The sequence below is a fragment of the Cygnus atratus genome, chromosome 2 (genome assembly GCF_013377495.2).
Source record: "Cygnus atratus isolate AKBS03 ecotype Queensland, Australia chromosome 2, CAtr_DNAZoo_HiC_assembly, whole genome shotgun sequence".
Lineage (NCBI taxonomy): Eukaryota > Metazoa > Chordata > Aves > Anseriformes > Anatidae > Cygnus > Cygnus atratus.
The window spans coordinates 82663187-82685958 of NC_066363.1; the positions used below are offsets into that span (position 1 = coordinate 82663187).

Consider the following 22772-nt stretch of genomic DNA (forward strand, 5'->3'; position numbering starts at 1 on the left):
AGTGCTGTTTTCCTGTTAATCTCTCTTGGTTGTTCTTGATTTTGATATTTTGATTTTATTAACCTCCTCAACATCCTCTTCAAACAAGAAATAGTGATTTGAGATATTTCTTAGGATTTTAGTAATCAGAAAATGCTTTCTGCTGCGTAGAGCTCAGTCCTCAATGGGGAACTCAATGGGGACAGTGACATATGTGGAACTAACATATACAATTTTAATGCAATAATAAAGGTATACTCTTTGATTTAAAGGTGTGGAACATTTCGAGTCATATGCTCTCTTTAGGCAAGTATTTATGGTTCACTTTCTTGATTGTGAAGACATCAGATGCATACGTGGAAGTTTCTGAACAAGTTTTATTTTGTGTGTAAAACATCCTTAGGTATTAGATCCATCTGATTCATTCTACTGATGGAATAATTTGGAAAGTTGAGAATTGAGAATTCTGGAAATTGAGAAATTACATACTTCCCGTTTTTTTTGCTTTTTAACTCCAGAATGAATACTGGACTGGAAAAATTGAAAGAAGCCTCTGAGTCAGTGGCTGCTCTAAGCAAAGAGCTGGAGATAAAAGAAAAGGAACTTCAAATTGCCAATGAAAAAGCTGACATGGTATGTACAAACTTTGAAGTGTATAGTGCTTAGATTTTTTTTTCTTAAATTTTGAAAAGATTAATTGAGTAATAGGAAGTTTAGTGTTGAAAAAAGGAAAAAAGGATCTTGGAAACATAACAGTAACAACAAAGTGATTGTTTGAACATCCTGGTTTTTGGAACTTGAATTCAACAGATAAAATTTTACAACAGAAATATAAATTCTTCCAGCTAGATATTTTCTTGAATATTTAGTGTGTGGGTTTTCATTCTAGGTATTGAAGGAAGTTACTGTAAAAGCACAGGCTGCTGAGAAGGTGAAGGGTGAAGTTCAGAAAGTGAAAGATAAAGCCCAAGCTATTGTAGACGGCATCTCAGTTGACAAAGCCATTGCTGAAGAAAAGTTGGAAGCTGCTAAACCTGCTTTGGAGGAGGCAGAAGCAGCCTTACAGGTTAGTGCGAAAAAGTTGGACCAAGTATAACATTTCTTTCCCGTAAGATGTGCTTCTCTGAAAACACGTGTAAGATTGCAGATGTGCCATGTAACTGGCAGAAGATGAGTACAGATAGATATACATATTTTCAGGTTTAGATTTTGTTTTGTTTGTCTTTTTCCACCTGAATATCAAATCTAAAATGGGCAGTTTTTCAGCAAAGGGCAAATTTTAACTTTCACTTGAAACTGTAGTTTATCTATGTTGTGCTGCAGGTTGATATTACACTGGTAACTGAGTGTTGCTACTGTTATAAAACAGCTAATGTGCAATGAGCAAAGAAATGAGTGCCTTTCCTGTAAAAACAGTTATAATTACATTCAAATCTAAACCTCATGTTTTGTTTTTAAGTTTTCGCCAATGAATTCATGTTGAATGAGTTTGGTGATTCTCTCCTTTCTGCCTTCATCAGAAAAGTTTCTTCTGTCCTTTGAGATGTTAAATCACTCAGATTTCTAGCAATCACCATGGGACTTCAAGTCTTTCAACCCACTCTTTTTGTGAAGCTTTTTTAATAGAATTATAATGTTCTGCTTATGTTTCATCATTAGTGATGAAACAAATACTATTTTTTGTTGATCTCACATGGTATTTTTAATATCTTTTCATCTGAATGTGTACGAGAATGTACCTTAAGGCATTTATGTTGTGAATAGCAATAGTGGGATCTGAAGTAAATAAGTGGGATCTGGGTTGGTGAGGTGCTGGTGTCTCAAGAAACAGAAAAAAATGAACAAAAACCATGAAGGATGGCTAAATCTTGATGGTCATTATGTAGATTTACTGGAAGGTTTTCCTTTGAGAGTCTGCTGACAGTGGTGATGGTTAAGGACCATTCTGATGCTTCCTCAAATCAAAGTCTTGAAAATGTAGTATGCATAAGTTTTCAAGGATGTTATGAATGTAGAACTTCACTTTGAGGGGGAGATGCTTAACACTTCCTGACTGCCTTGATTCTGAAAAGGCAGAATTGAAATGTCTAAATGAAAGTTGATATGACAGCTGATGAGAGTGGAATAAGGAATAAAAATCATAAGATTCTGATACTCAGCTACAGGAGAAGGTAAAAAAAACCCAACAACAACAAATGAACAACATACAAACAAACAAAAAAGGAAACAGCAAAAATGTAGAGGTGTGTGACTATTCTGACAAGTGTATAAGCAAACAGTGCTAACTGGGCAGTATCTGAGGTATGAAAAGAACACTGTTGACCTGTCTTCTATCCTGTGTCTTATTGCAGCTTACATTCTGCTTTTGGCCAAAGATACCAAACCAAAACAATACTGCTGTTCTTGAAATCTTGTATTCTAATAAATGAAAATCTGTTTTTAAGGAAAAGCCGTACTATCACTATTTTGAGACTTCACAAAGGAGAAAGCTAACTGGGCTTACTCTGTCTCCAGATTTTCTTTCATTTTGCATTTGCTATAATAAACTGCTTTACGCGTGCCTAAAAGAGGAAGGAAAACTCTCATAAAATTCAGCTGTTCAGCGTACATATCTGTATTCTCAGAATGTATTCATTCATTCAGAAACTCATTTAAGCAAATTCTTTGTACAAGTCTGTATAGGGCTGCATCTTTCATGGAATGAATTCACAATGATTATGGATTTATAAACTTCCCACGAGGGATTCCTTTAATGGAATTCTGTTTGCAAAGTAGACAAATGTCTACTAAAATATACAATTAAATATAAAGGCCATTTCCCAGATGATAAATCCATAGTTGGTTATTCCATTCAATTTTTACATATTTTATGACTGTCAATGCTACATTGAGAAACTGTTAGGTACAGAACAGTTTACAAGCTTTTTTTAAACATATATCAGTGCTGTTTCATGTTTTCATTAATAATGTAGATAGTGGGTTTGAGCGCATCCTCAGCAAGATTTCAGATGACAGCAAGCTGAGTGGTGCAGTTGGTACACTAATGTGAGGGGATGCAATCTAGAGAGACCTTGACAGGGTTGGGACAAGCTCCTGTATCAGTACAGATTGGATGCTGAATTGATTGAGAGCAGCCCTACAAGGAAGGACTTGGGGCTGCTGGTGGATGAAGAATTGGACACGAGTCGGCTATGTGCACTTGCAGCCCAGAAAACCTATTGTATCCTGGGCTGCATAAAAAGAATCATGGCCAAGAGATCAAGGGAGGTGGTTCTCCCCATCTACTCTGCCCTCATGAGACCCCACCTGGAGTGCTGTATCTAGCTCTGGGGTTGCCAGTACAAAAAAGATACCGAGCTGATCAAGTGGGTTTAGAGGAGGGCCATGAAAATGATCAGAAGACTGGAGCCCACTACTGCAAAGAAAAGTTGAGAGAATTGGGCTTGTTAAGCCTGGAAAAGGGAAGTCTCCAGGGCAGACCTTATTTCGGCCTTTCAGTATATAGAGGTCTTAAAAGAAAGATGGAGGATTTTTTACCAGGGTCTGTAGTGACAGGGCAAGGGGCATTAGTTTTAAACTGAAAGAGGGTAGATTTAGACTGCATATAAGAGAGAAATTCTTCATGATGAGGGTGATTGTATTGTGGTTTAACCCTTCTAGGCAACTAAGCACCGTACAAGTGCTCACTCACTTCCCTAGTGGGATCGGAAGAGAAGTGGAACAGTAAAAGTGACAAAACTTGTGGATTGAGATTGAGACAGTTTAATAGGTTGTTGTGGTTTAGCCCGGCTGGCAGCCAAACACCACACAGCCGTTCGCTCACCCTCCCCCCTCCCTCTCCGGGATGGGGGAGAGAAACGGGAAAGTGAAGCCTGTGAGTTGAGATAAGGACAGTTTATTAAGACAGGGAAAATAATAACAATAATAATAATAATAATAATAATAGTAATAATGTGTACAAAGTGATGCACAATGCAATTGCTCACCACCCGTTGACCGATGCCCAGCCTATCCCCGAGCAGCCGGCCCCCCCACCCCGGCTAGCCACCCCTATATATTGTTCAGCATGACGTCAGATGGTATGGAATACCCCTTTGGCCAGTTTGGGTCAGCTGTCCTGGGTCTGTCCCCTCCCAGCTCCTGCTGCACCCCCAGCCTGCTCGCTAGCAGGACAGAGCGAGAAGCTGAAAAGTCCTTGGCTTGGTGTAAGCATTGCTCTACACCAATTAAAACATCAGCATGTTATCAGCGCTCTTCTCATCCTAATCCAAAACATAGCACCCTGCCAGCTACTAGGAGGAAAATTAACTCTGTCCTACCTGAAACCAGGACATAGGTAAAGCAAAAGCTGTGCACACAAGCAAAGCAAAATAAGGAATTCGTTCACTTGCTTCTGGCGGGCAGATATTTAGCCATTTCCAGGAAGGGTGGGCTTCATCACAAGCAATGATTACTTGGGAAGACAAACTCCAAATGACCCCCTTTCCCTTAGCTTTTACTGCTGAGCATGATGCCATATGGTATGGAATAATCTTCTGGTCAGTTGGGACCAGCTGTTTCAGCTGTGTCCCCTCCCAGCTTCTTGTGTGCCCCCAGCCTCCTTGCTGGCAGGGCTGAAGCAGACAAGACCTTGACTCTGTGTAAGCACAGCTCAACTACATCTAAAACTTTGGTTGTGTTATCAACATTATTTTTCATCACAAATCAACATAGCACCATACAAGCTACTATGAAAAATTACTCTATCCCAGTCCAAACCAGTGAACACTGGAATGTGTTGCCCAGAGAAGTTGTGTATCCCCCATCATTTGAAATGTTCAAAGTCAGGTTGGGCCGGGCTTTCATCAGCTTGATCTAGTGAAAGATGTACTTGCTCATGGCAGGGGCGTTGGACTAGATGATCTTTAAATGTCCTTTTCAACCCAAGGTATTCCATGATATATGAAGACTAATTTTTTTTTTTTTTAAGTTTGGGTAAGAATTGTCGAAGTTCATTAAAACTTAGTTGCATTTGAAATAAAAAGGACATGTTAAATGCACAACTAGAAGTGAAAAGTAGAATAGAATAGAATGCAACTCTTGTCACAATTTGGATGGTAGCAAAAGTGGCTGGGGGTGAATTTCTTGATGGTCACTAATAAGCACAGAATAAAGTTTCCAGTTGTATATCTAGAAAAACTCTGCTAAATTTTCAGGTGCACACTGATCGCAACAAACAGCACTGTTTTGAAGGGAAGCAAAAGGGAGGTGATCAGAATAACCTACAATAATTTTCAATCCCATTGTTAAAGTATAAACACAAGTAATTAAAAACTTCCTTTAGCAATTCCAAGAGAGGCATTTGCTAGGTTAGATGCAAAGTATCATTCACTCATTCACATATCACTCCTGCAATAACCTATTAGTTTCTGTTGAATCTATGACTGTTGTAGTAGTGGCTTTGCCCATTGGAAGGGACCATTTTTGAGTGACTTTTTTTTTCTTTCTCTGTATGTGGTTCAGTGCGCTAACTGCTCAGGTTGGTGCATTTCTAAGGAGATATCTTCAGTAGTCTTTTCTGATGGTCCTTTTAAATTCGTGATGTACACTAGTCTTACAAGTTATAGTGTTACATTTGCACCCTAGAATTACTTTGCCATGCTTAATAGGGCCCAGTTTTTCATACATTATTATAATATATATATATATATATTCTCCCAGGCTTGCTTCTACACCAGGAACGTTTCCAGCATGATAAAACAGAAGGTGCATATCTATATATCTATCAGGCCTTCTCACTGGTTCTCTTAATTCACCTTCAGTTACCATATATCAACAGAATGCATTTCCCATTCCAGATTGTGTTTCTACTCAATAGGTTTGCTTTATAATAAAAATTTAGGTAAAATTTTAAGATATTGCTATCTTAGTCTTTGTTTTGTCAAAAGTGGTTGTAGCAGTTGCGAGGAAGTTGTAGTCAAAATATGGCTGAAGAGTCCTTCTAGCTTCATGCTTTTGGGTTATAAAATTATTTTCAATCAGAAATAACATGAAAAATAATTTTTTTATTCTCCAGTGGATTAATGCTGTCACTGACCTTGTGTTCTATGTCTTATTTAATAAATAATAACAATAATTGTTTAATTGTTTTATCGTTTGTTTCAATTTTGTAGACAATAAAACCTGCAGATATTGCCACTGTCCGAACACTTGGTCGACCTCCTCACCTTATTATGCGTATCATGGATTGTGTATTACTGCTCTTCCAGAGAAAACTGAACAATGTAAAAATTGATCAGGAAAAATGTTGTACCACCCCATCATGGCAAGAATCTTTGAAACTGATGACAGCAGGAAACTTCTTACAGAACCTACAGGTACTTGTATAACCTTCTGCTCATTACTGTTTTAAATTTAAGAAAATTGGGGAAAGTGTTTCCTTTGGTGTCCATAGGAGAACAAATGTGCAAGGCAAATCAAGCACACAATAGATCTGAAATGTTAAGGGCTTAAAAAATAAGTATGTTGTAATAAAATAAATTTGAATCCATCTGGCAAAGTCAGGTCATAAATCAGTTACAGCTTCTCCTAAGTGTGGCAATGAAATTACCTTCAGTGACAAATGATTTAGAGCTTTTAACATTTGAATAGCCATTACTTATCTGTTTGCTTAGAGCTGATAAGAAAGAGAAACAAAATGTTTTCTAACTTTTCTTTAATTTTGAGCATTGTAACTTGTGTAGTGGTTTACAAAAGAATGGGTTATTATTAGGATGTATAAAGTCAGAATTTTTTGAAATTTGGGATTTTTGGCTCCATAATATGTCTATAGAAATGGAAAGAGTATACAGTGAATAAATCTGTTAGCTCATAGTTTAAGCTAGGAATGTTATGATTAATCTACTTAGAGAATAGTTTATATGTTGTCCTGTACCACTGGACTTAATAATCTGATTTCTTCATTTAGAGGAATAATGTTCTCATAAACCAAAGAATATAAATGACTCTTAAAGTTTATACTTTGGTTAAAGCTTCCCTATTAGGTAGCAATAATTTTCTGCATTTATAATCACATTGAGTTTACTTCATCTGTCTCTGGTCCAGTGGGAATTAACAGATAATAAGCTCGACCAACTTTGTATGGCTGGTAGTACCATGAATTTACTGAAGGACTTCAACATTTTATTGCTTGTGCATAAATAAGCCTATTTGTGCTTCTGGAAACAGCTATTTTTCAAGTTCATCAATGATATACCTTGTAAATAAACCTTTGAAGGTAACTAAACTTATACAGAATGTTTGGCCATCAAAAAACATTTAAGGGAGAAATTTCAGAGCTTTTGGGATGAAAATGGAAGAGGCATTGTTTAAAAAAAAGAGAGGCACAAAACAAATTGTTAAAATTGAAACACGTTGCATTAATGATTAAAGGTAGTTTAAGGGGAAGATAGCTGGCTACCCTTTGAAAATACTGTCTTGTAGAATGTGTGTCCATTAACCAGATCTTTTTCCCTGTCTTTTTTAAAGAATATTGTTATTTATTCAGTATTGAGGTAAATGGAATTTCAAACTGAATCTCAGTGATATTTTATACTTGACTGCCAGTTATGTAACGTTAGTGGATAAGATAGGATAGAGAAGATCATAAATGAAGGCAAACATTTTTACATTTTGTATGAAAATAGACTAGAGTAGAATGACTTCGGACGGATCCCAAATATACATGAGACAGATAACTTAATACTAGCTGTTTTTAAATAACATTTGTGATCCTGGTAGTGTTCCGTGTGTGCTAAAGTATATATATGTATAGTTTATGTACATACATAGTACATACTGTTTTTTTTTTAAGCAATTTCCGAAGGATACAATTAATGAAGAAGTGGTAGAGCTTTTGAGCCCTTATTTTGAAATGGTGGATTACAACATTGAGACAGCTAAGAGAGTATGTGGGAATGTTGCTGGGCTTTGCTCGTGGACCAAAGCCATGGCTGTATTTTTTTCTATCAACAAAGAAGTATTACCCTTAAAGGTAAGTCTATTAATCAACGCGAGGCACACAAACACCTTTCACTCCTTCTCCTCCCTGCACATGTACAATTGAGGATTTCATCTGCTGGAAACGTCAGCTGCCTTATTGTAACTGGTGCCTGCTTTGGTAGGAATTTACTATATTGAAAATAATAACTACAATGAAATATGCTTCAAATGTACTACCACTTCTAGGCTGTCAAGATCATTAAAAAGATTATGCAGTTTTACGCCTCTGGGCCCCTTTTGAATGGGGTTGAAGCAGATATTTAGTTTAATTCACAGTTACAATTGCTTTACCTTAAAAAAGAAAATGCTTGAGATCTGATTCATTTAATATTCAGGATATCAGTTCATAAGACTATACAGAGACTCTGCTCATCAGTGTTATTTAGAGAAAAACAGGCCTAAATAGTTGTTGAAGGGCAAGACTGAAAGTCAGGAAAAACATGGTCAAGCATGATTTGAACAAAGAATAGGTCTATATTTGTTATGGGAATGATCTAGAGTGAAGGAAGATTTGTGATTACAGGTAGTATCTTTCATTAAACAAAGCAAAATAGGTGGTGGGAAAAAAAAAAACACAACAAAAACAACAAACCAAAACAGGCTTTTCATGGCACTAGTCTTTCTAAAGGCCATTTCAGACTAATTTTGTGCCAGCTGAAAAGGGCTAATGTGCCCAGAAGTTTTTCTATTTTTTTTTCAAATTTCTATAAGACCAACTAATTAACTACCTGAAAGAAAAAGTTTGTTGTAAAATTGAAATAAAAGTTTTTAATGAAAGATGAAATCTCTACTGAACATTTTGATTATGTGATACAGTGCAATGAAACTCTATTTGACATACATTATAACAAATGTATGTGGAAATACACTTTTTTATTTGTATGCTTCACAGGCTAATTTGGCAATCCAGGAGAATCGCCTAACCACTGCTATGCTGGATCTGCAGAGAGCTCAGGAAGAGCTGGGTGCCAAGCAAGAAGAGTTAGATATTGTGCAGGCAGAGTATGAAAAAGCCATGAGAGAAAAACAGGTGAATGTATCTTTGCTGAAAAGAGACTGTTAGAGAAGGTTGCCACCCATCCTTTGAGCAAAACTTAATGCATCCTCTCATAATTCTTTGTTATTCCTTGGAAAAAACATTGATGGACTGAGAAAAAGAGATGATGTTTTGGATATTCCCTTTCTGGATCTCACCTTTCTTCTTCTCCTCCTCCTTCCCACCGCCTCAAAAAATATTTTAATTGAGTTATTTCTTTAGTGCCTAGTACTGTAACATCAAATTTTGTTAATATATGTTATCAGTGCATAATGTATTTGAAATTCTGGGCAGAATTTCCCAGAATTAATAAGTACCAGGCATCTCATGCATCCTTTAACATATGTGTCAACATGAAAATTAAGAGCAGGAATATTAAAAGGTTGAATCATATTTATGGCAGATGTTGATAGTTTGTCGTGATATCCTTCTTCCCTCCCATTTTCCCTCCTTCTCCATACAGCAATATGATATGTTACTGAAAATATATTTGTGAACTCTTGTTCTACTGGTTTAATTAGGCATAGAGATTTTTCTGTCCTATCAGATACATGGCTGTAAACCATATATTTTGGTGTATGGTTTTATCTAGACTTTGCTTGAAGATGCTGAACGTTGCCGGCATAAAATGCAAACTGCTTCGAGTCTTATAAGTGGTCTAGCTGGTGAAAAAGAGAGATGGACTAAACAGAGTAAAGAATTTGCCATTCAGACCAAGAGGCTAGTGGGTAAGCATTTGTCCACACCTTTGAACTTAGAAGTAAATTAGCTGCTTGAATTGTAATGGATAATGAAATTAAAAACATTTGGAATTTCAAATGTCTCCTTTGCAGCTCAGATTTACCATTGCGAAAATAGAGGTAATTGTTAATTCTCTTGCTGAAGCACAGCTAGGTGAAATATGCAATGAGACTGAGGTTTATATTAAAAAAACCCTAGAATACTCTGTGTATGCTGTGGTGAAGATGTACCTTAACATAAGATGCATTGAATGCTTGGGACACTGATATTTTAACTTGGTAGGCAGTAGTCCAAAGCGTGATGTGTTGACGTGTAAGAAAGAGCCAGTAAAATGTTTATAACAGAATACACGTGGAGGAGAGAAAGACTGATATTCGGTCATATTGACTTCTAAGTATAGAAGTCAAGAATTTTAAATGCATTTACCAATGTTCATGAAACTTTTGTTTCTTAGAACTAATTTTTTGTTGTGTAAATAAACACTTGGAAATGAAAGTACTTTATTTTAAGGATTTATTGATTAGTTATACCAAGTAAATGAAATTTATCTTGTCCTTTTATATGGCCTGAAGTTGTTTCTCTGACCTTTGCCTTGAAATGTTGCAAAAAGCAGGTAGTTGTGGTTGTGTATTATTTGCTGGCACAGTGTGTGTGTGTGTGTGTGTGGTGTGTGTGTGTGTCTATTATTAACTTACTAAAAATACAGGATGCCTTCCCCACACACTCATCATGTTTTTAAATAGATAACTTGGAAAAGTATAAAAAAAATTAGTACTCAGTATAAAAGCACAATATCTTCTCCAGATTGGAATCCTGTATTATTACTTCTGAAGTACAAAAAATTGACTAGTGTCATGAGACTTAGGCTGGGAGGAGGAAATTTTGAGGCTGACCAGAAGATTAAAACTTGTGTCACACAATGTTTCCGTAGTGATGTCTGTTACTGCATTTTCTTGTTAGTAGTAATAATTGCAGTTGATCTTAATTGGCACTCCAAATTAAGCATTGGCATTACCTAATTAAACATTAGCATTAGTATTAGCGCAGCATTTTGCCCTTCCTTTTGCTGTTTCCCAGAGGCACCACCAGCTTGGCTGCGGGGCTTGGCTGTGCCCTGCAGTGGGGCTGTTGGAATCTGCTGGAATTGTCTGTTTCTGGCATGGAGTAGCCCCTGGCCTCTTTTAAGAGGCCACGCCTGCTACCAACACCTTGCAATGTAAACCTAACTCAGTGTGTTACTTTAATTTTTTCTTCTCTTGATTCCTAGAGTTGCTCTGTAAAGGTAAGGTAAATATGGCATCTAGTGAAATGTAGCATTGCTTTACTGTGCGATGAATTTGGAGAAAAAAGCTCATTTATCATCTTTATCAGCCAAAGTGCGTTCTTCCAGTTACCATCAAAAACATAACAAATCAAGAAGGAAGTGTCTCCATCATGAATAAAATTTGCGAAGTCGTAAAGTTTTGTTTTCTTTCTTTTTCTTTTTAAGGTGATGTACTGTTGGCTACAGCTTTTCTGTCCTACTCTGGTCCTTTCAACGAAGAGTTCCGCAGTCTGCTGTTAAATGACTGGCAAAAGGAAATGAAAGCCCGGAAAATCCCCTTTAGTACCAACCTGAACCTCATAGAAATGTTGACTGATGCTCCTACTATCAGTGAATGGAACCTGCAAGGATTACCAAATGATGACTTATCCATACAGAATGGAATCATTGCCACTAAAGCATCTCGTTATCCTTTATTAATTGATCCACAGGCACAGGGTAAAATTTGGCTTAAGAATAAGGAAGTCAGGAATGAACTCCAGGTAACAGGAATTGTGGTGCTTTCAGAGTCCCTAGAAACTCTTAGCTGACAAAACATGTCAAATCTGTGATTCAGATAACAATTAGCAAACAGTTTTTATAAAAAAAAAATATATATATATGTATATAGGTAGATTGGAGATTTGACTAGATACGAAAAATGTACATTTGAAGCTTATTAATACCAGTAGCTCATTTTTTAAAAAAGAATTTGTTTGAAAGAAACATAAACTACTGGAGACCAACCTGAATGTGTAATGTCTGATACAGGCTGAAGCATATTTGCAGAATACTATAAACATTAGAAAAAACAAATGATTAGTAAAAGTTCATATACATGTTTAAAAAAGGATGCATGGCATGATATTGTTATTTTCTCATAATCAGAAATTATTAATAATTTGTGTTGTCTTAGTATGGATGTCAGTTGCTAAATATTCTGCAAATGTGTAGTGAATACAGAATTGCCCCAACATATTGTTTGAGGCAAGATACACCAAATCAATTCAAACAGGAAAGTACAAGGAAGAAAGTCTTTGTTTGCTGCAATAATAATTCCACCAACAAAACATATTTTTTAAGGTATTCCTAAAAAGGGTAGAGGAGTTTGAAGGACGATAATAAATTGGCTCTTAGACTATTAATAGGAAATACCTGTCCTTCATATTGATTCCTCTGTCAGCGTGGAACCCTAGTCATATTTAAAAAAAAAAAAGCAAAAAAAAAAAAAGCAAAAAGAAAAAAGATGATGATTAGACTTTAATTTTAGAGTTATAAACAAACTAAGTTGAATACGCTTTGTGTATGTGTTGAAAAGATAATCACAATTGTGCTAAGAATAACTTCGTAAAGCAAAGACTATTTAATGGCTTATTCAATATATAAAACACTAATTTTTGAGGAAAAACCTCTAATCTTGGGATTTGCCTTGCTGTGGTTTGACTTGGGTAACTTAGCCAGGATAAAACTGACGTTGATAAAAGGTTCCTGTGAATTTATTGTCTAGTTGCACTCATAAATTATGAAAACTTTACGTGCTCAGTGTCGTCTTACTTCTACTCTTGTAGTCGAAAACTAGCAGTTTGCATTCAGTGATATCTGAGAATACAGTACACTGATGCTTATCTCTTGTAGTCACAATCTTTGCCATAATTTAGCTATAGGACCATTGTTCTTGTCGGTAATTTATCTGAATAAAATGAATTAGTCTTTGAATATAAGACAAGCATTAAGTTTGGTTACTGGGCGAAACATAACATATAGGTCCATGATTGTATTTTTAGATCACTTCTTTGAATCACAAGTATTTCAGAAATCACTTAGAAGACAGCCTTTCTCTGGGAAGACCTCTTCTGATAGAAGATGTTGGAGAAGAGCTTGACCCAGCACTAGATAATATTTTGGAAAGAAATTTCATTAAAACAGGTTCCACCAATAAGGTAAAAACAAAGCAAATGAACAAACAAGCGGAAACTGCCTCCTACCTGCCCTCAACAGAAAATCTTTTATTAAATATATGCCTCCAAAAGGTTAAAATGTTTTAAATTTGATCAATGCTAATTCAAAATAAAAAAGGTTTTAAATTTAAACTCACAAATAGTTAAGAAACACTATAGGTTAAATATATTATCCTTTTGTTTATGACAATTCTAAGTGAAGAAGGTACCAAGATCTCTGTTTGCCTCGTGTAATGTTCTTCATTTAAGGGATGCAATGATGAAAAGTAACCGGAATTGAAAGAACCTGTGAACACATCAGTTAAACTGTTCTATGGATATTTTCAACAAGTTCTTTGCATCAGACATGTAATTTTAGGCTGGATGTTTATGCTTTTGAACAGAAAGATGTAAACTTTGTTTCTACATGTAGTACCTCCAAGAGTGTGCACTGTCACTTGATGTCTTTTTCTTACTTTTCTTAAGGTGAAGGTTGGTGATAAAGAAGTAGATGTGATGAATGGCTTCAGACTTTACATTACCACAAAACTGCCAAATCCAGGTTACTCTCCTGAAATTAATGCTCGAACCTCCATCATTGACTTTACTGTGACCATGAAAGGTCTTGAAAATCAGCTCTTAGGAAGAGTCATTCTCACAGAGAAACAGGTAAAAGAAATAATTATATTTTTCTCCTGACTATGTGTCTTATATTTACCTGTAGATGATTTCACTTTATTTCAATTTATTACTCTTACTTCCCATATTGCAGAGTAATTTTCTGTCTCTCTGTTGTGACTGTTCTTAATATAACCTGTTTAAGATGTTTTAAAAGCTGGAACAGAAGAAAAATGACTCAGTCAACCAGAAGTTTCTGTCTGTCTTTACTCTTGCAACCATACCATACTCTATTTTTCCTGCCTCACTGAGGTATAACGTCATGAACATTGTCTGTGAAAAGGAAAATGGTCTAGAATAGAAACTGATATTCTTCTGCCTAGACACTGTGGAACTCATGGCAATGTAACCTGGTGCAAAGGACTTAGTTACTTCCTTGCTGCAAGGGGAAATGGTCTGCCTAACTAATCTGACACTGCAGATTCATTAATTAAGCAAGTCCAAGTTCAGGATGACAATGCCACTAAGCATGCCACCAGCAGTTCTGGATCTTTAGAACTATTGGATACTTTATTCCTTAAATATAAGGTGGACCACTGTTGAGGTCAAAAACCACACTATGAATCTGTGATACTATGCATCTATGACTGTATTTGCTAAAATTTGGCAACAGTTCCAGTTTACCTTCACTGGAGAGGAGTGTGTTTGTTCTCTTATTGTGGCAGCTATTGAACTATTTTATTTTATTTTTTTCTTCCCCTTCCATGAAAGACTTTCCAGTGTAATGGCTGAAGTAATCTTGTTAATGTTAAGTAGTTGCATTTCTCTGATCAGTCCATGGAACTCATGAGGGAAACCATACTCATTCTATGAAGACTTATATTCTGTCAGGCAGCTTCATTGCGCTATCAGCTTAACTTCAACCAGTGACAGCTTGTCAACTCATGTAATGGAATGGTCACTGTCTGTCTGAAACGTACCATGATGTGTACATTCACAAAACCTCATGTTAAACTTTACTTCTTGTCCCTGCAACTCAATATATTCCTCAGGATGACAGTTGTTTTATCATCAAATTCCTTCATCACAATTTCCTTTTGATTATGCAGGCAAATACATTATCAGAAGGCATGTGCTTTTTCATGTTCTTCTACCAATAAAAATAATCATTGAAAATGGATCAGAGAGCCCATTCTAGTGGTCAGCTCTACTAACTGACATGTCTGAAGGGAAAATATCTATGTTCTTGCAGAGCAGTTAGGGGTCACTGCCTGTGCTGTCAGGACTGTTGTGCTAGACTGTTGTGCTAGGACTCAAGTTGTGTTGGCATGTTTGTTTTCTCCATATTGTTTTCACGGTGCTTCATTTAACAACCTGAATGTTGAATAATTCCTTGTTAAATTCTGCTTGTTCTTCTCCAGCCCAGATAAGCAAACATGAAGGCAGCACAGTTGAACATGGGACTCTTGACTAAGTTCAGATGCAAAAAGGAGGTACACTGAAGGTGGAAGCAGGGACAGGCTACTTAGAAGGTATAAACAGACATTGCCTGTACAAGTAGGAATGGAGTTAAGAAAGCCAAATCTCAGTGGTAGCTGAAACCAATGAGAGAGGTGAAGGCCAAGAAGAAAGGTCTTTGTAAGTATTTTGACAGCAAAAGGAACACTAAGGAAGTTTGGTGCCATTGCTCTCTGGGGCAGGGAACCAAGTTCCAAGGGATATGGAAAATGATGAGGAACTTGACAGGTAAGAATTGCCCTCAGGCTTCCTAGAACCTTGAGTCTATTAGAAGAGTCTGTGGGAGTTGAGAGTACCCACTATAGAAGAAAGATTTAAGGATCGCTTAAGCTAATTAGATATACACAAGCCCATGGGACCAGATGCGATGTTTCTGATGGTGCTGACAGATCTGGCTAATGCCATGGTAGTCTGTTTTCTGTCATCTTTGAAAGGTTGTGGTAGTAAAGGGAAATTCTTAATGACTGGAACCTGTCTGCAGGAAAGGCAAAAGGGAAGATCCTGATAACTACAGGCTGGCCAGCCTCACTTCAGTACCTGGAAAAAGTTATGGCCCTGAGAAACTGACCTATTTAGACATCCTTTGAGCAGGGGGTTGGAGTAGATAATTTCTGGAGGTCCCTTTGTGGTGGTTTTACTTTGCTGGGCAGCTGAACTCCACCAGAACTGCTCTCTCACTTCCCTTCTTCCTCAGAAGACAGGGAGAAGAAAGTATGCTGGAAAGGAAGGGAAAAGGAAAAAAAAAAAAAAAGGCTCATGGGTTGAGTTAAGGAAGTTAAGGATAATTTAATTAAAGGAAAATGAAGAGGGAAAGAGGGAAGAAAATAAGCAAAGGCCACGCAGAAGCACAGAGAAAGAGGAAAAAAAAGTCTCTACTTCTCATCAACAAGTAATGTTCAGCCATGTCCTGGGAAGCAGGGCCTCCATACGTGTAGCAGTTGTTTGGGAGGACAGACATCTTCATAACAAGAGCCCCCTCCCCTCCTTTCCCATGTTTTATCGCTGAGTGCGACATCATATGGTATGGAATATCTATATTCCATATTCCATATATTATTATTATTATATAATTATTTAATTGGATGCTAGCATTCTTTTAATGCTATACTTTAAAAATTTGTTTCTACTTCATTAAACCTAAATAATGCTTTTCTTGCTTTGTAATAGCTACCCATTTTTTTCTTTAGTTCCAGTAGGCATCAGTTGATTAAAATGGAGTTAAGATTAATTTTCTTATATTTTATTTGATCAGCGCTTGTCAGACTCTTTTGAATTTGTTCTCATATCTTCTATGCAATATGATATTTACATTACACTTTGACAACGGTCCCAATAAATCTCTTCTAACTGGTGATGATGATTTATTATGCCTTTTGTACAGTAAGAAGAAAAGGATCTAAATCTGATAATGAGATGATGATTTTTTTTAAATCATTTTTAAGGTTAAAGGACTTTCTTTCCAAGAACAAGTCTTGAAATAGTTAAGAGTGTTAAGCAGAATGTAGGAGTAAAAAGGCCACAAGTTTAGAATGTGAAAAAAAATGTGTGGCAAGTCTGTATAACTGAAATGGTGGAGTAAAAGCTTTCTGTAAATGTTGCTAAGGTCTTAGGTTCATGATGCCTCTACCACTTTATGAGAAAGCATGTATTTCCCAGTGTTGTCCATTTCTTTGGAAGAAGTAGCAGCCTAAATGCAGTGCTGAAGTGGACTTGGAAAAGGTGGACTGAACACAATTTTCAGCTTTGGAAACACATTCTTAAAACTATCCACCAGATCTTTGTAAATGGTGCAGGAGTACTTGTGTAGACACAGCTAATATATCTATCATCCATCTCACTTATTATTGATAACCAGGAAAAGATTCATATTATCCTTATCTTCTGAAAGACTGTTAACCCTTCCTTTCACTTTTTTTCATCCTTTTTGCTCACTGTATTGAAACATATATATTGTTTCAGTAGAGTATTTTTCTTTCTGAGGGATTTGTAATGTTTTAAATTTTTTTTGAATTTAGGAGAAATAGAAGAATAAACGGAAAGACATTGTATCTCTGAACAACTTATTTTTCTGAGTATTTTAAGCAGCAATTCTTTTCATTTTTATGTAAAGCTGTTAATCAGCATATATCTATCTTTTATACATGACTTCTGGGAAACAAAGTAATTATATAAACCACATAGCTTGTATTACTAAAAATAATCAACTAAATACCTATAGCTAAAGAACTTAATTTTTGAGTTCTACATGCTTTCTTTTCTTAAACAATGAAACATTTTAGTGATAGCCCTGTCCAATGGAGGAATATTTTAGATCTGCTTCTTGAAAGCTTTGATGCTTGATTAGTTGACTAAGGATGCTTGTTGTTAAACAGAATATGTTTTCAATATGGTGATTGGAAAACAAGGCATAAATGAAGAAAGCATTAGTTAAGTTAAAGCTAAACCTGTCCTTGGAAAGGTGTTTGCCCCTGTCTTTGTCTGAAACAGAGAAGAAAAGCAATTAATTTTTTGGACTTCTAGTTCTATTAGGACATGATATCAGCATTCTCTATAGTATTTGCTGAAACAGTTTGTTAACATGTACTTACATAGCAGGTTTGGAAACCTGACAATAGACCTACTGTCAGAAATACGACTGTAATTCTTTCTGCAAATTAGTGCCGTTACTCTTGACCTACACTGTTTCAGTAGGATAAGTACTTTTAAAACTAAATACCTTGTTATATTTTGCTTTTGATTGCTCTTCTGTTTTCCAAATATTACCATGTATCTCAACAGGAATTAGAGAAAGAAAGAACAGATCTTATGGAAGATGTGACTTTAAACAAAAGGACGATGAAAGAGCTGGAAGATAACCTTTTGTTCCGACTTACAAGCACTAAGGGTTCTCTGGCAGATGATGAGAGTTTAATAATTGTACTGAGTAAGACTAAAAAGACTGCTGAGGAGGTAACACAGAAACTGCAAACTTCTGCTGAAACAGAGGTACAGATCAACTCAGCCCGTGAAGAGTACAGACCTGGTGAGTGTGAGATAGTGATGAAAGGCACATGACTGGAGAATACAGTTAAAGGAACAATATCTAGAGTAAGAGAAATGATAGGATGAAATCAGGAGGGCTGTAGTGGGTTGAAAGCACCTGTGTTTTCCTGTAAGTAAAACATATCTAGGAAATGGTATGTTGAGCTGTGCTGGACAAAATAATCAATGTTGTATTTCATGTGAAATTTATAAAATGGAATGATCTATTTTCTCCCTGGACTTCCCACTGCTCCATGCAGGAGGGTAAGTGTCTATCTAGTCTACTGGAGAAAGAAGCTTGAGAAGGTTTGGTTGCTACTTCTCAGCAGTTAAAATGTTGACAGTTTTTATGGACTCTCAGTGAGACTAGTCTTTAGGGTATTTAGGTAACTGTATGATTGGGTTCAAAATGGCTCTATTTTAGGGAGCAGTATAATGGTAAATGCTTTGAATCTGTTTTGGGGAATGTTTTACTTATCCTGTCACAGATCCTTAAGTTATAGTCAACATGTTTCATCCGTCTTTTGTCTTTTAACTGACAAGTGAAACCATGTGAAAAAAGTGAAAGAAGGTACTCTCTGGAATTGTGTTATACCTGCATTTTAGGAAATGGTACAGTTAATGTAGCAGAAAGCACTGCAGATTTTATAAAATGTTTGTATTTAAAATTGGATGGCTGCTAAAAGTAAGTTAGATCAGTGCTGGGTAAGTTAAATCAATACAATCTATTTGGCTTTTATATGACTCTTGTAAAAGTCGGTAAGAGAAATTTGTTTGGATACTCAAACTACTTCAAACTGTCATACTTCTTACATGGTCTACTAATGAACTGAATATTTCAATATACCATCTAGTTCCTTTCCAAATATACTCAGAATTGCAAAAAGATTTATTTATTCTTTTTTTGCTAATGCATAAATGAAGATTAAATTAACATTTTAATTATTTTTTGGCCAGTAAAGAATAGAGCAACTCAAAGACCTTTGATTAGTATATATTCTCAAACTCAATATGTTTGCTGTAAAGATTTAAAGTTTTCTGCTTTGCATTTCTGCTTTGAACACAGTCTTGTTTTGTGTCCTTCAGTTGCAACTCGAGGTAGCATCTTATATTTCCTTATTACTGAGATGAGCATGGTCAATGTGATGTATCAGACTTCACTTCGGCAGTTTTTGGGGCTTTTTGACCACTCCCTAGCCAGGTAATTTGGCTAAGCAGAAGTATCATTTATACATATCCAATCCTGGAGGTGGTTGTAGTACAGTAAAGATTTGTTGTAATCTAATACCAGAAAGAAGAGTGTTGCCAGTTACAATCTTGACAGGAATTGTCAGTTTAAAAACCCGTAGGCCTTTGTCTGTTGGTAACCAAGGCAATGAACCTTCAATTGTACTTACAATCCTTAAAAATTGGGTACTAGATAATTAAAAAGCATTATACTGTGTTGATTTTCAGCTATGTGGAATAGAAAAGGATTTTTTTTTCTCTTTCAGTCTGAAAGTTGTTGCTAGCTTGCTCTCTGATATTTCAGAATTCTGGGCTCTGGCTTTTTGTCTTTTACATAGCATTCTCTTTAATAAGGTCTATCCAAATTGACATTCAACTACCTACCCTTCTTCCAACAGGTCTACCAAGAGCCCCATAACTAGCAAGAGGATTACTAATATTATTGAACATATGACGTATGAAGTGTTCAAATATGCAGCCCGAGGACTTTATGAGGAGCACAAATTTCTTTTCACATTATTACTTACGTTGAAGATTGATATACAAAGAAACAGAGTGAAGCATGAAGAATTTCTGACCCTTATAAAAGGTTTGAACTACAGAATGGTTTTAAATAGAACACATGCATTATTGCAGAAAATTTGTGAGCTGTGGTTGTGTCTCCTAGCCAAGCTATTGCTTCCTTTTGAACATAAGTCAGTCAAGTGAAAGAATGCATGCTTATTATTCTGTTCTGGTGATAGACAACATCATATGGTAGTTCTAATTTGTAGGAGTACATTGAATTTTAATAAGTTCAGCTTTGAGAATTGTGGCAATTTAAAAGGAAAATTGCTAAGTATCCTTTCCGTTGATATTTATGTCTACTGTTCAAATACCACCATGTATGTGGTTTGACTATAAACATTTTTTACACTTTTACGGCTTTTATTTTATTTGGTAATTGAAGGCAGACAAGAGAGTGGAAAGGAAAAGAAAACGATGCTAACAGTTTATAAGAATATCATACTTTTAGCTGAACATGACAAGCTTATGGCATTAATCTTCTCTGCACGCGAACTCTTTGTATCTGCACTGAATAGCTTGGAGTTGCTTTATATTGGTGGTCCAAGATCCTCCAAAATATGCTTAATTTTCTAGGCAACATTTACTTATGGATTATAACTGTTAATTTTTCCAAGCTGAATCTTCAGAAAATCATTTCTAAAATGTGCATTTCTCAACAAACATTTATTTTCAGGCATATTGCACAAAGAAACAGTTATGTAAATCCTCAAAAAAGAACAAAGATTAAGGTGAAGGTACATGAACAAATTTAATGTAAACAAACCAAACTGCAAGCTGTTCTTCATCAAAGATGTCTTAACTTACAGGTGGTTAAAAATCTTGATTCTTGTAGCTTGTGTTTTATTTTTATTTTGTTTTTGCTTTCTTTTAGTTTAAGTGGAATTCCAAGGAAGGCAAATGCACATACTGAATAGATTATTACATTATCTACAACAACAAAAATTTGAAGAAAAAATTGAAATTCAGCTTCATAACTTTTTTCTTCATAAACTCAAGCTTATTCTTTTACATTAAATATAGGCTTAGCTTGTGGTGGGAAGATGATACGAATTTTAAAATATTATGCTTTAAAGTGGGATGAAAAATAAGATTTGAAAATAAATTTTACATGTTACCTACTCAGAAATTTCTTTATGACCATCCTATATGACAATGTGTTTCTCCAGACTGGGAAGACTTTCTGGTCATGTGGTATCTAGCTTACGTTTTCTTTTTTTTTTTTTTTGAGGTTGTGTGTGTGTCTCTGAGAATTCTGAATATAGCCAATTCCCATTTTCTTTCAGGTGGTGCTTCTCTGGACCTTAAAGCTTGTCCTCCCAAGCCAGCTAAATGGATCCTGGATATGACTTGGCTGAACTTGGTGGAGCTCAGTAAACTTAGCCAATTTTCAGATATTCTTGACCAAGTAAGCAACAGCTTTTTAAAAGGAATCTCTTTTCTTTGAGGGTGATTATTTGATAATGACAAGGATCAAGATCAAGACATGGAGCGAGAAACTGGTTTATTTATGAACAGAATGGAAATGGTAGCCCCAAAATAGTCAGTTTTGGCCCTGACTGCTTAGCAATCTGTATAAAAAGACTTAAAAACAAAAAACAACAAAACAAAACAGACAGCAGCAACAACAACAACAACAACAAAACAACCACCACCAATGAAAACAACACAGTAAAATGAGAAGAAAGTAGAAACTTTCACACACTACAATTATACTGCTTTCAGACCGGGATACATCTTGACATTATCCCCTTAAGGTTGTTAGACCTTCTTGCATCCCTGTTGTGCTTTCTTACTCATGTTTTATCATGTTTGTTCCAGTATTTCACTGATTATATGCAGTAGGAATGAGGGAATGAGTGCTCAGTAAATTCAACACTTGTATGAATAACCTTAATGAACACTTAAGTGTATGGTAAAAGGGAGTAAGTAAATTGCATTTGGTATATGGGAAGAGCACCATCTGTACTGTGAGGAGCAGATATGTACATAGCGTTTCAAAAGCTAACAGCCTAGCTATGTGTGTTCTGACCTTGCTATGCTATTATATTAGTAATGGAGAATAATTAGTAGTAGTCCATCTTTTCTGAATATGAGTACTTGAGGGCGTTGTTGCATTGTACAATTTTGTGCTTAAAATCTGAAGGCTTATTGTCTCTTTTCTTAATACCCTTGCTAACCTGTGTAGTAACACTGATAAACAAATGCTTGTGAATGGATTAAGTGTCTCTGGCACTCATTAATAGTTTCTGAGCTTGTTGCAGTTGAAATGTGACTTGTCTGTTTATTGAGATTTACTCCTTTGATGGTATAACTGCAGATTTCCAGAGCAGAGAAAGAATGGAAAGTCTGGTTTGATAATGAGAATCCCGAAGAAGAACCAGTTCCTAGTGGCTATGATCAGTCTCTGGACTGCTTCAGACATCTTCTTCTTATCAGATCTTGGTGCCCTGACAGGACCATAGCTCAGGTACATTTATGTCATCACATAGTTTATCCAGGTGTTGATAGGATAATAATCAAAGGATTGCAGTTTAGTACATTTTAATTTAATGATAAAAGCATTTTTCTTATGGACCTTTTCAGTGAATTTTCTGAAGTTCTTCTCAGATAGTCTATCATATTTTACATGTGTTAGCAAAATGATTCCAATATATTGAATGGGTATTAGTCACAGATATTATTATGAAGATGGGATTTCATTTGGAAACTTATGTGTTTATCCAGTTCTGCCTTATTAGTTCAGATGGTATTTTTGACTTTTCTTGCAATCATATTAATCCTCAGATTAGGCTGCAGTAAAGACTTT

At 35.9% G+C, this 22772-nt stretch overlaps 1 protein-coding gene across 2 annotated transcripts in view; it reads left to right on the forward strand.

The window, feature by feature from the left end:
- The window catches only part of DNAH5 (dynein axonemal heavy chain 5), a 128484-nt gene that overhangs the window by 90318 nt on the left and 15394 nt on the right, over positions 1–22772 (forward strand). For both annotated transcript variants that reach the window (XM_035552710.1, XM_035552709.1), the window contains exons 57-70: positions 498–612; positions 869–1045; positions 6132–6335; positions 7811–7990; positions 8891–9028; positions 9627–9762; positions 11265–11581; positions 12863–13018; positions 13502–13684; positions 17930–18173; positions 19259–19373; positions 19798–19988; positions 21250–21371; positions 22284–22433. In XM_035552710.1, coding sequence (XP_035408603.1) covers positions 498–612; positions 869–1045; positions 6132–6335; positions 7811–7990; positions 8891–9028; positions 9627–9762; positions 11265–11581; positions 12863–13018; positions 13502–13684; positions 17930–18173; positions 19259–19373; positions 19798–19988; positions 21250–21371; positions 22284–22433 — 2428 coding nt within the window. The remainder of the gene's footprint in view (positions 1–497; positions 613–868; positions 1046–6131; positions 6336–7810; positions 7991–8890; positions 9029–9626; positions 9763–11264; positions 11582–12862; positions 13019–13501; positions 13685–17929; positions 18174–19258; positions 19374–19797; positions 19989–21249; positions 21372–22283; positions 22434–22772) is intronic.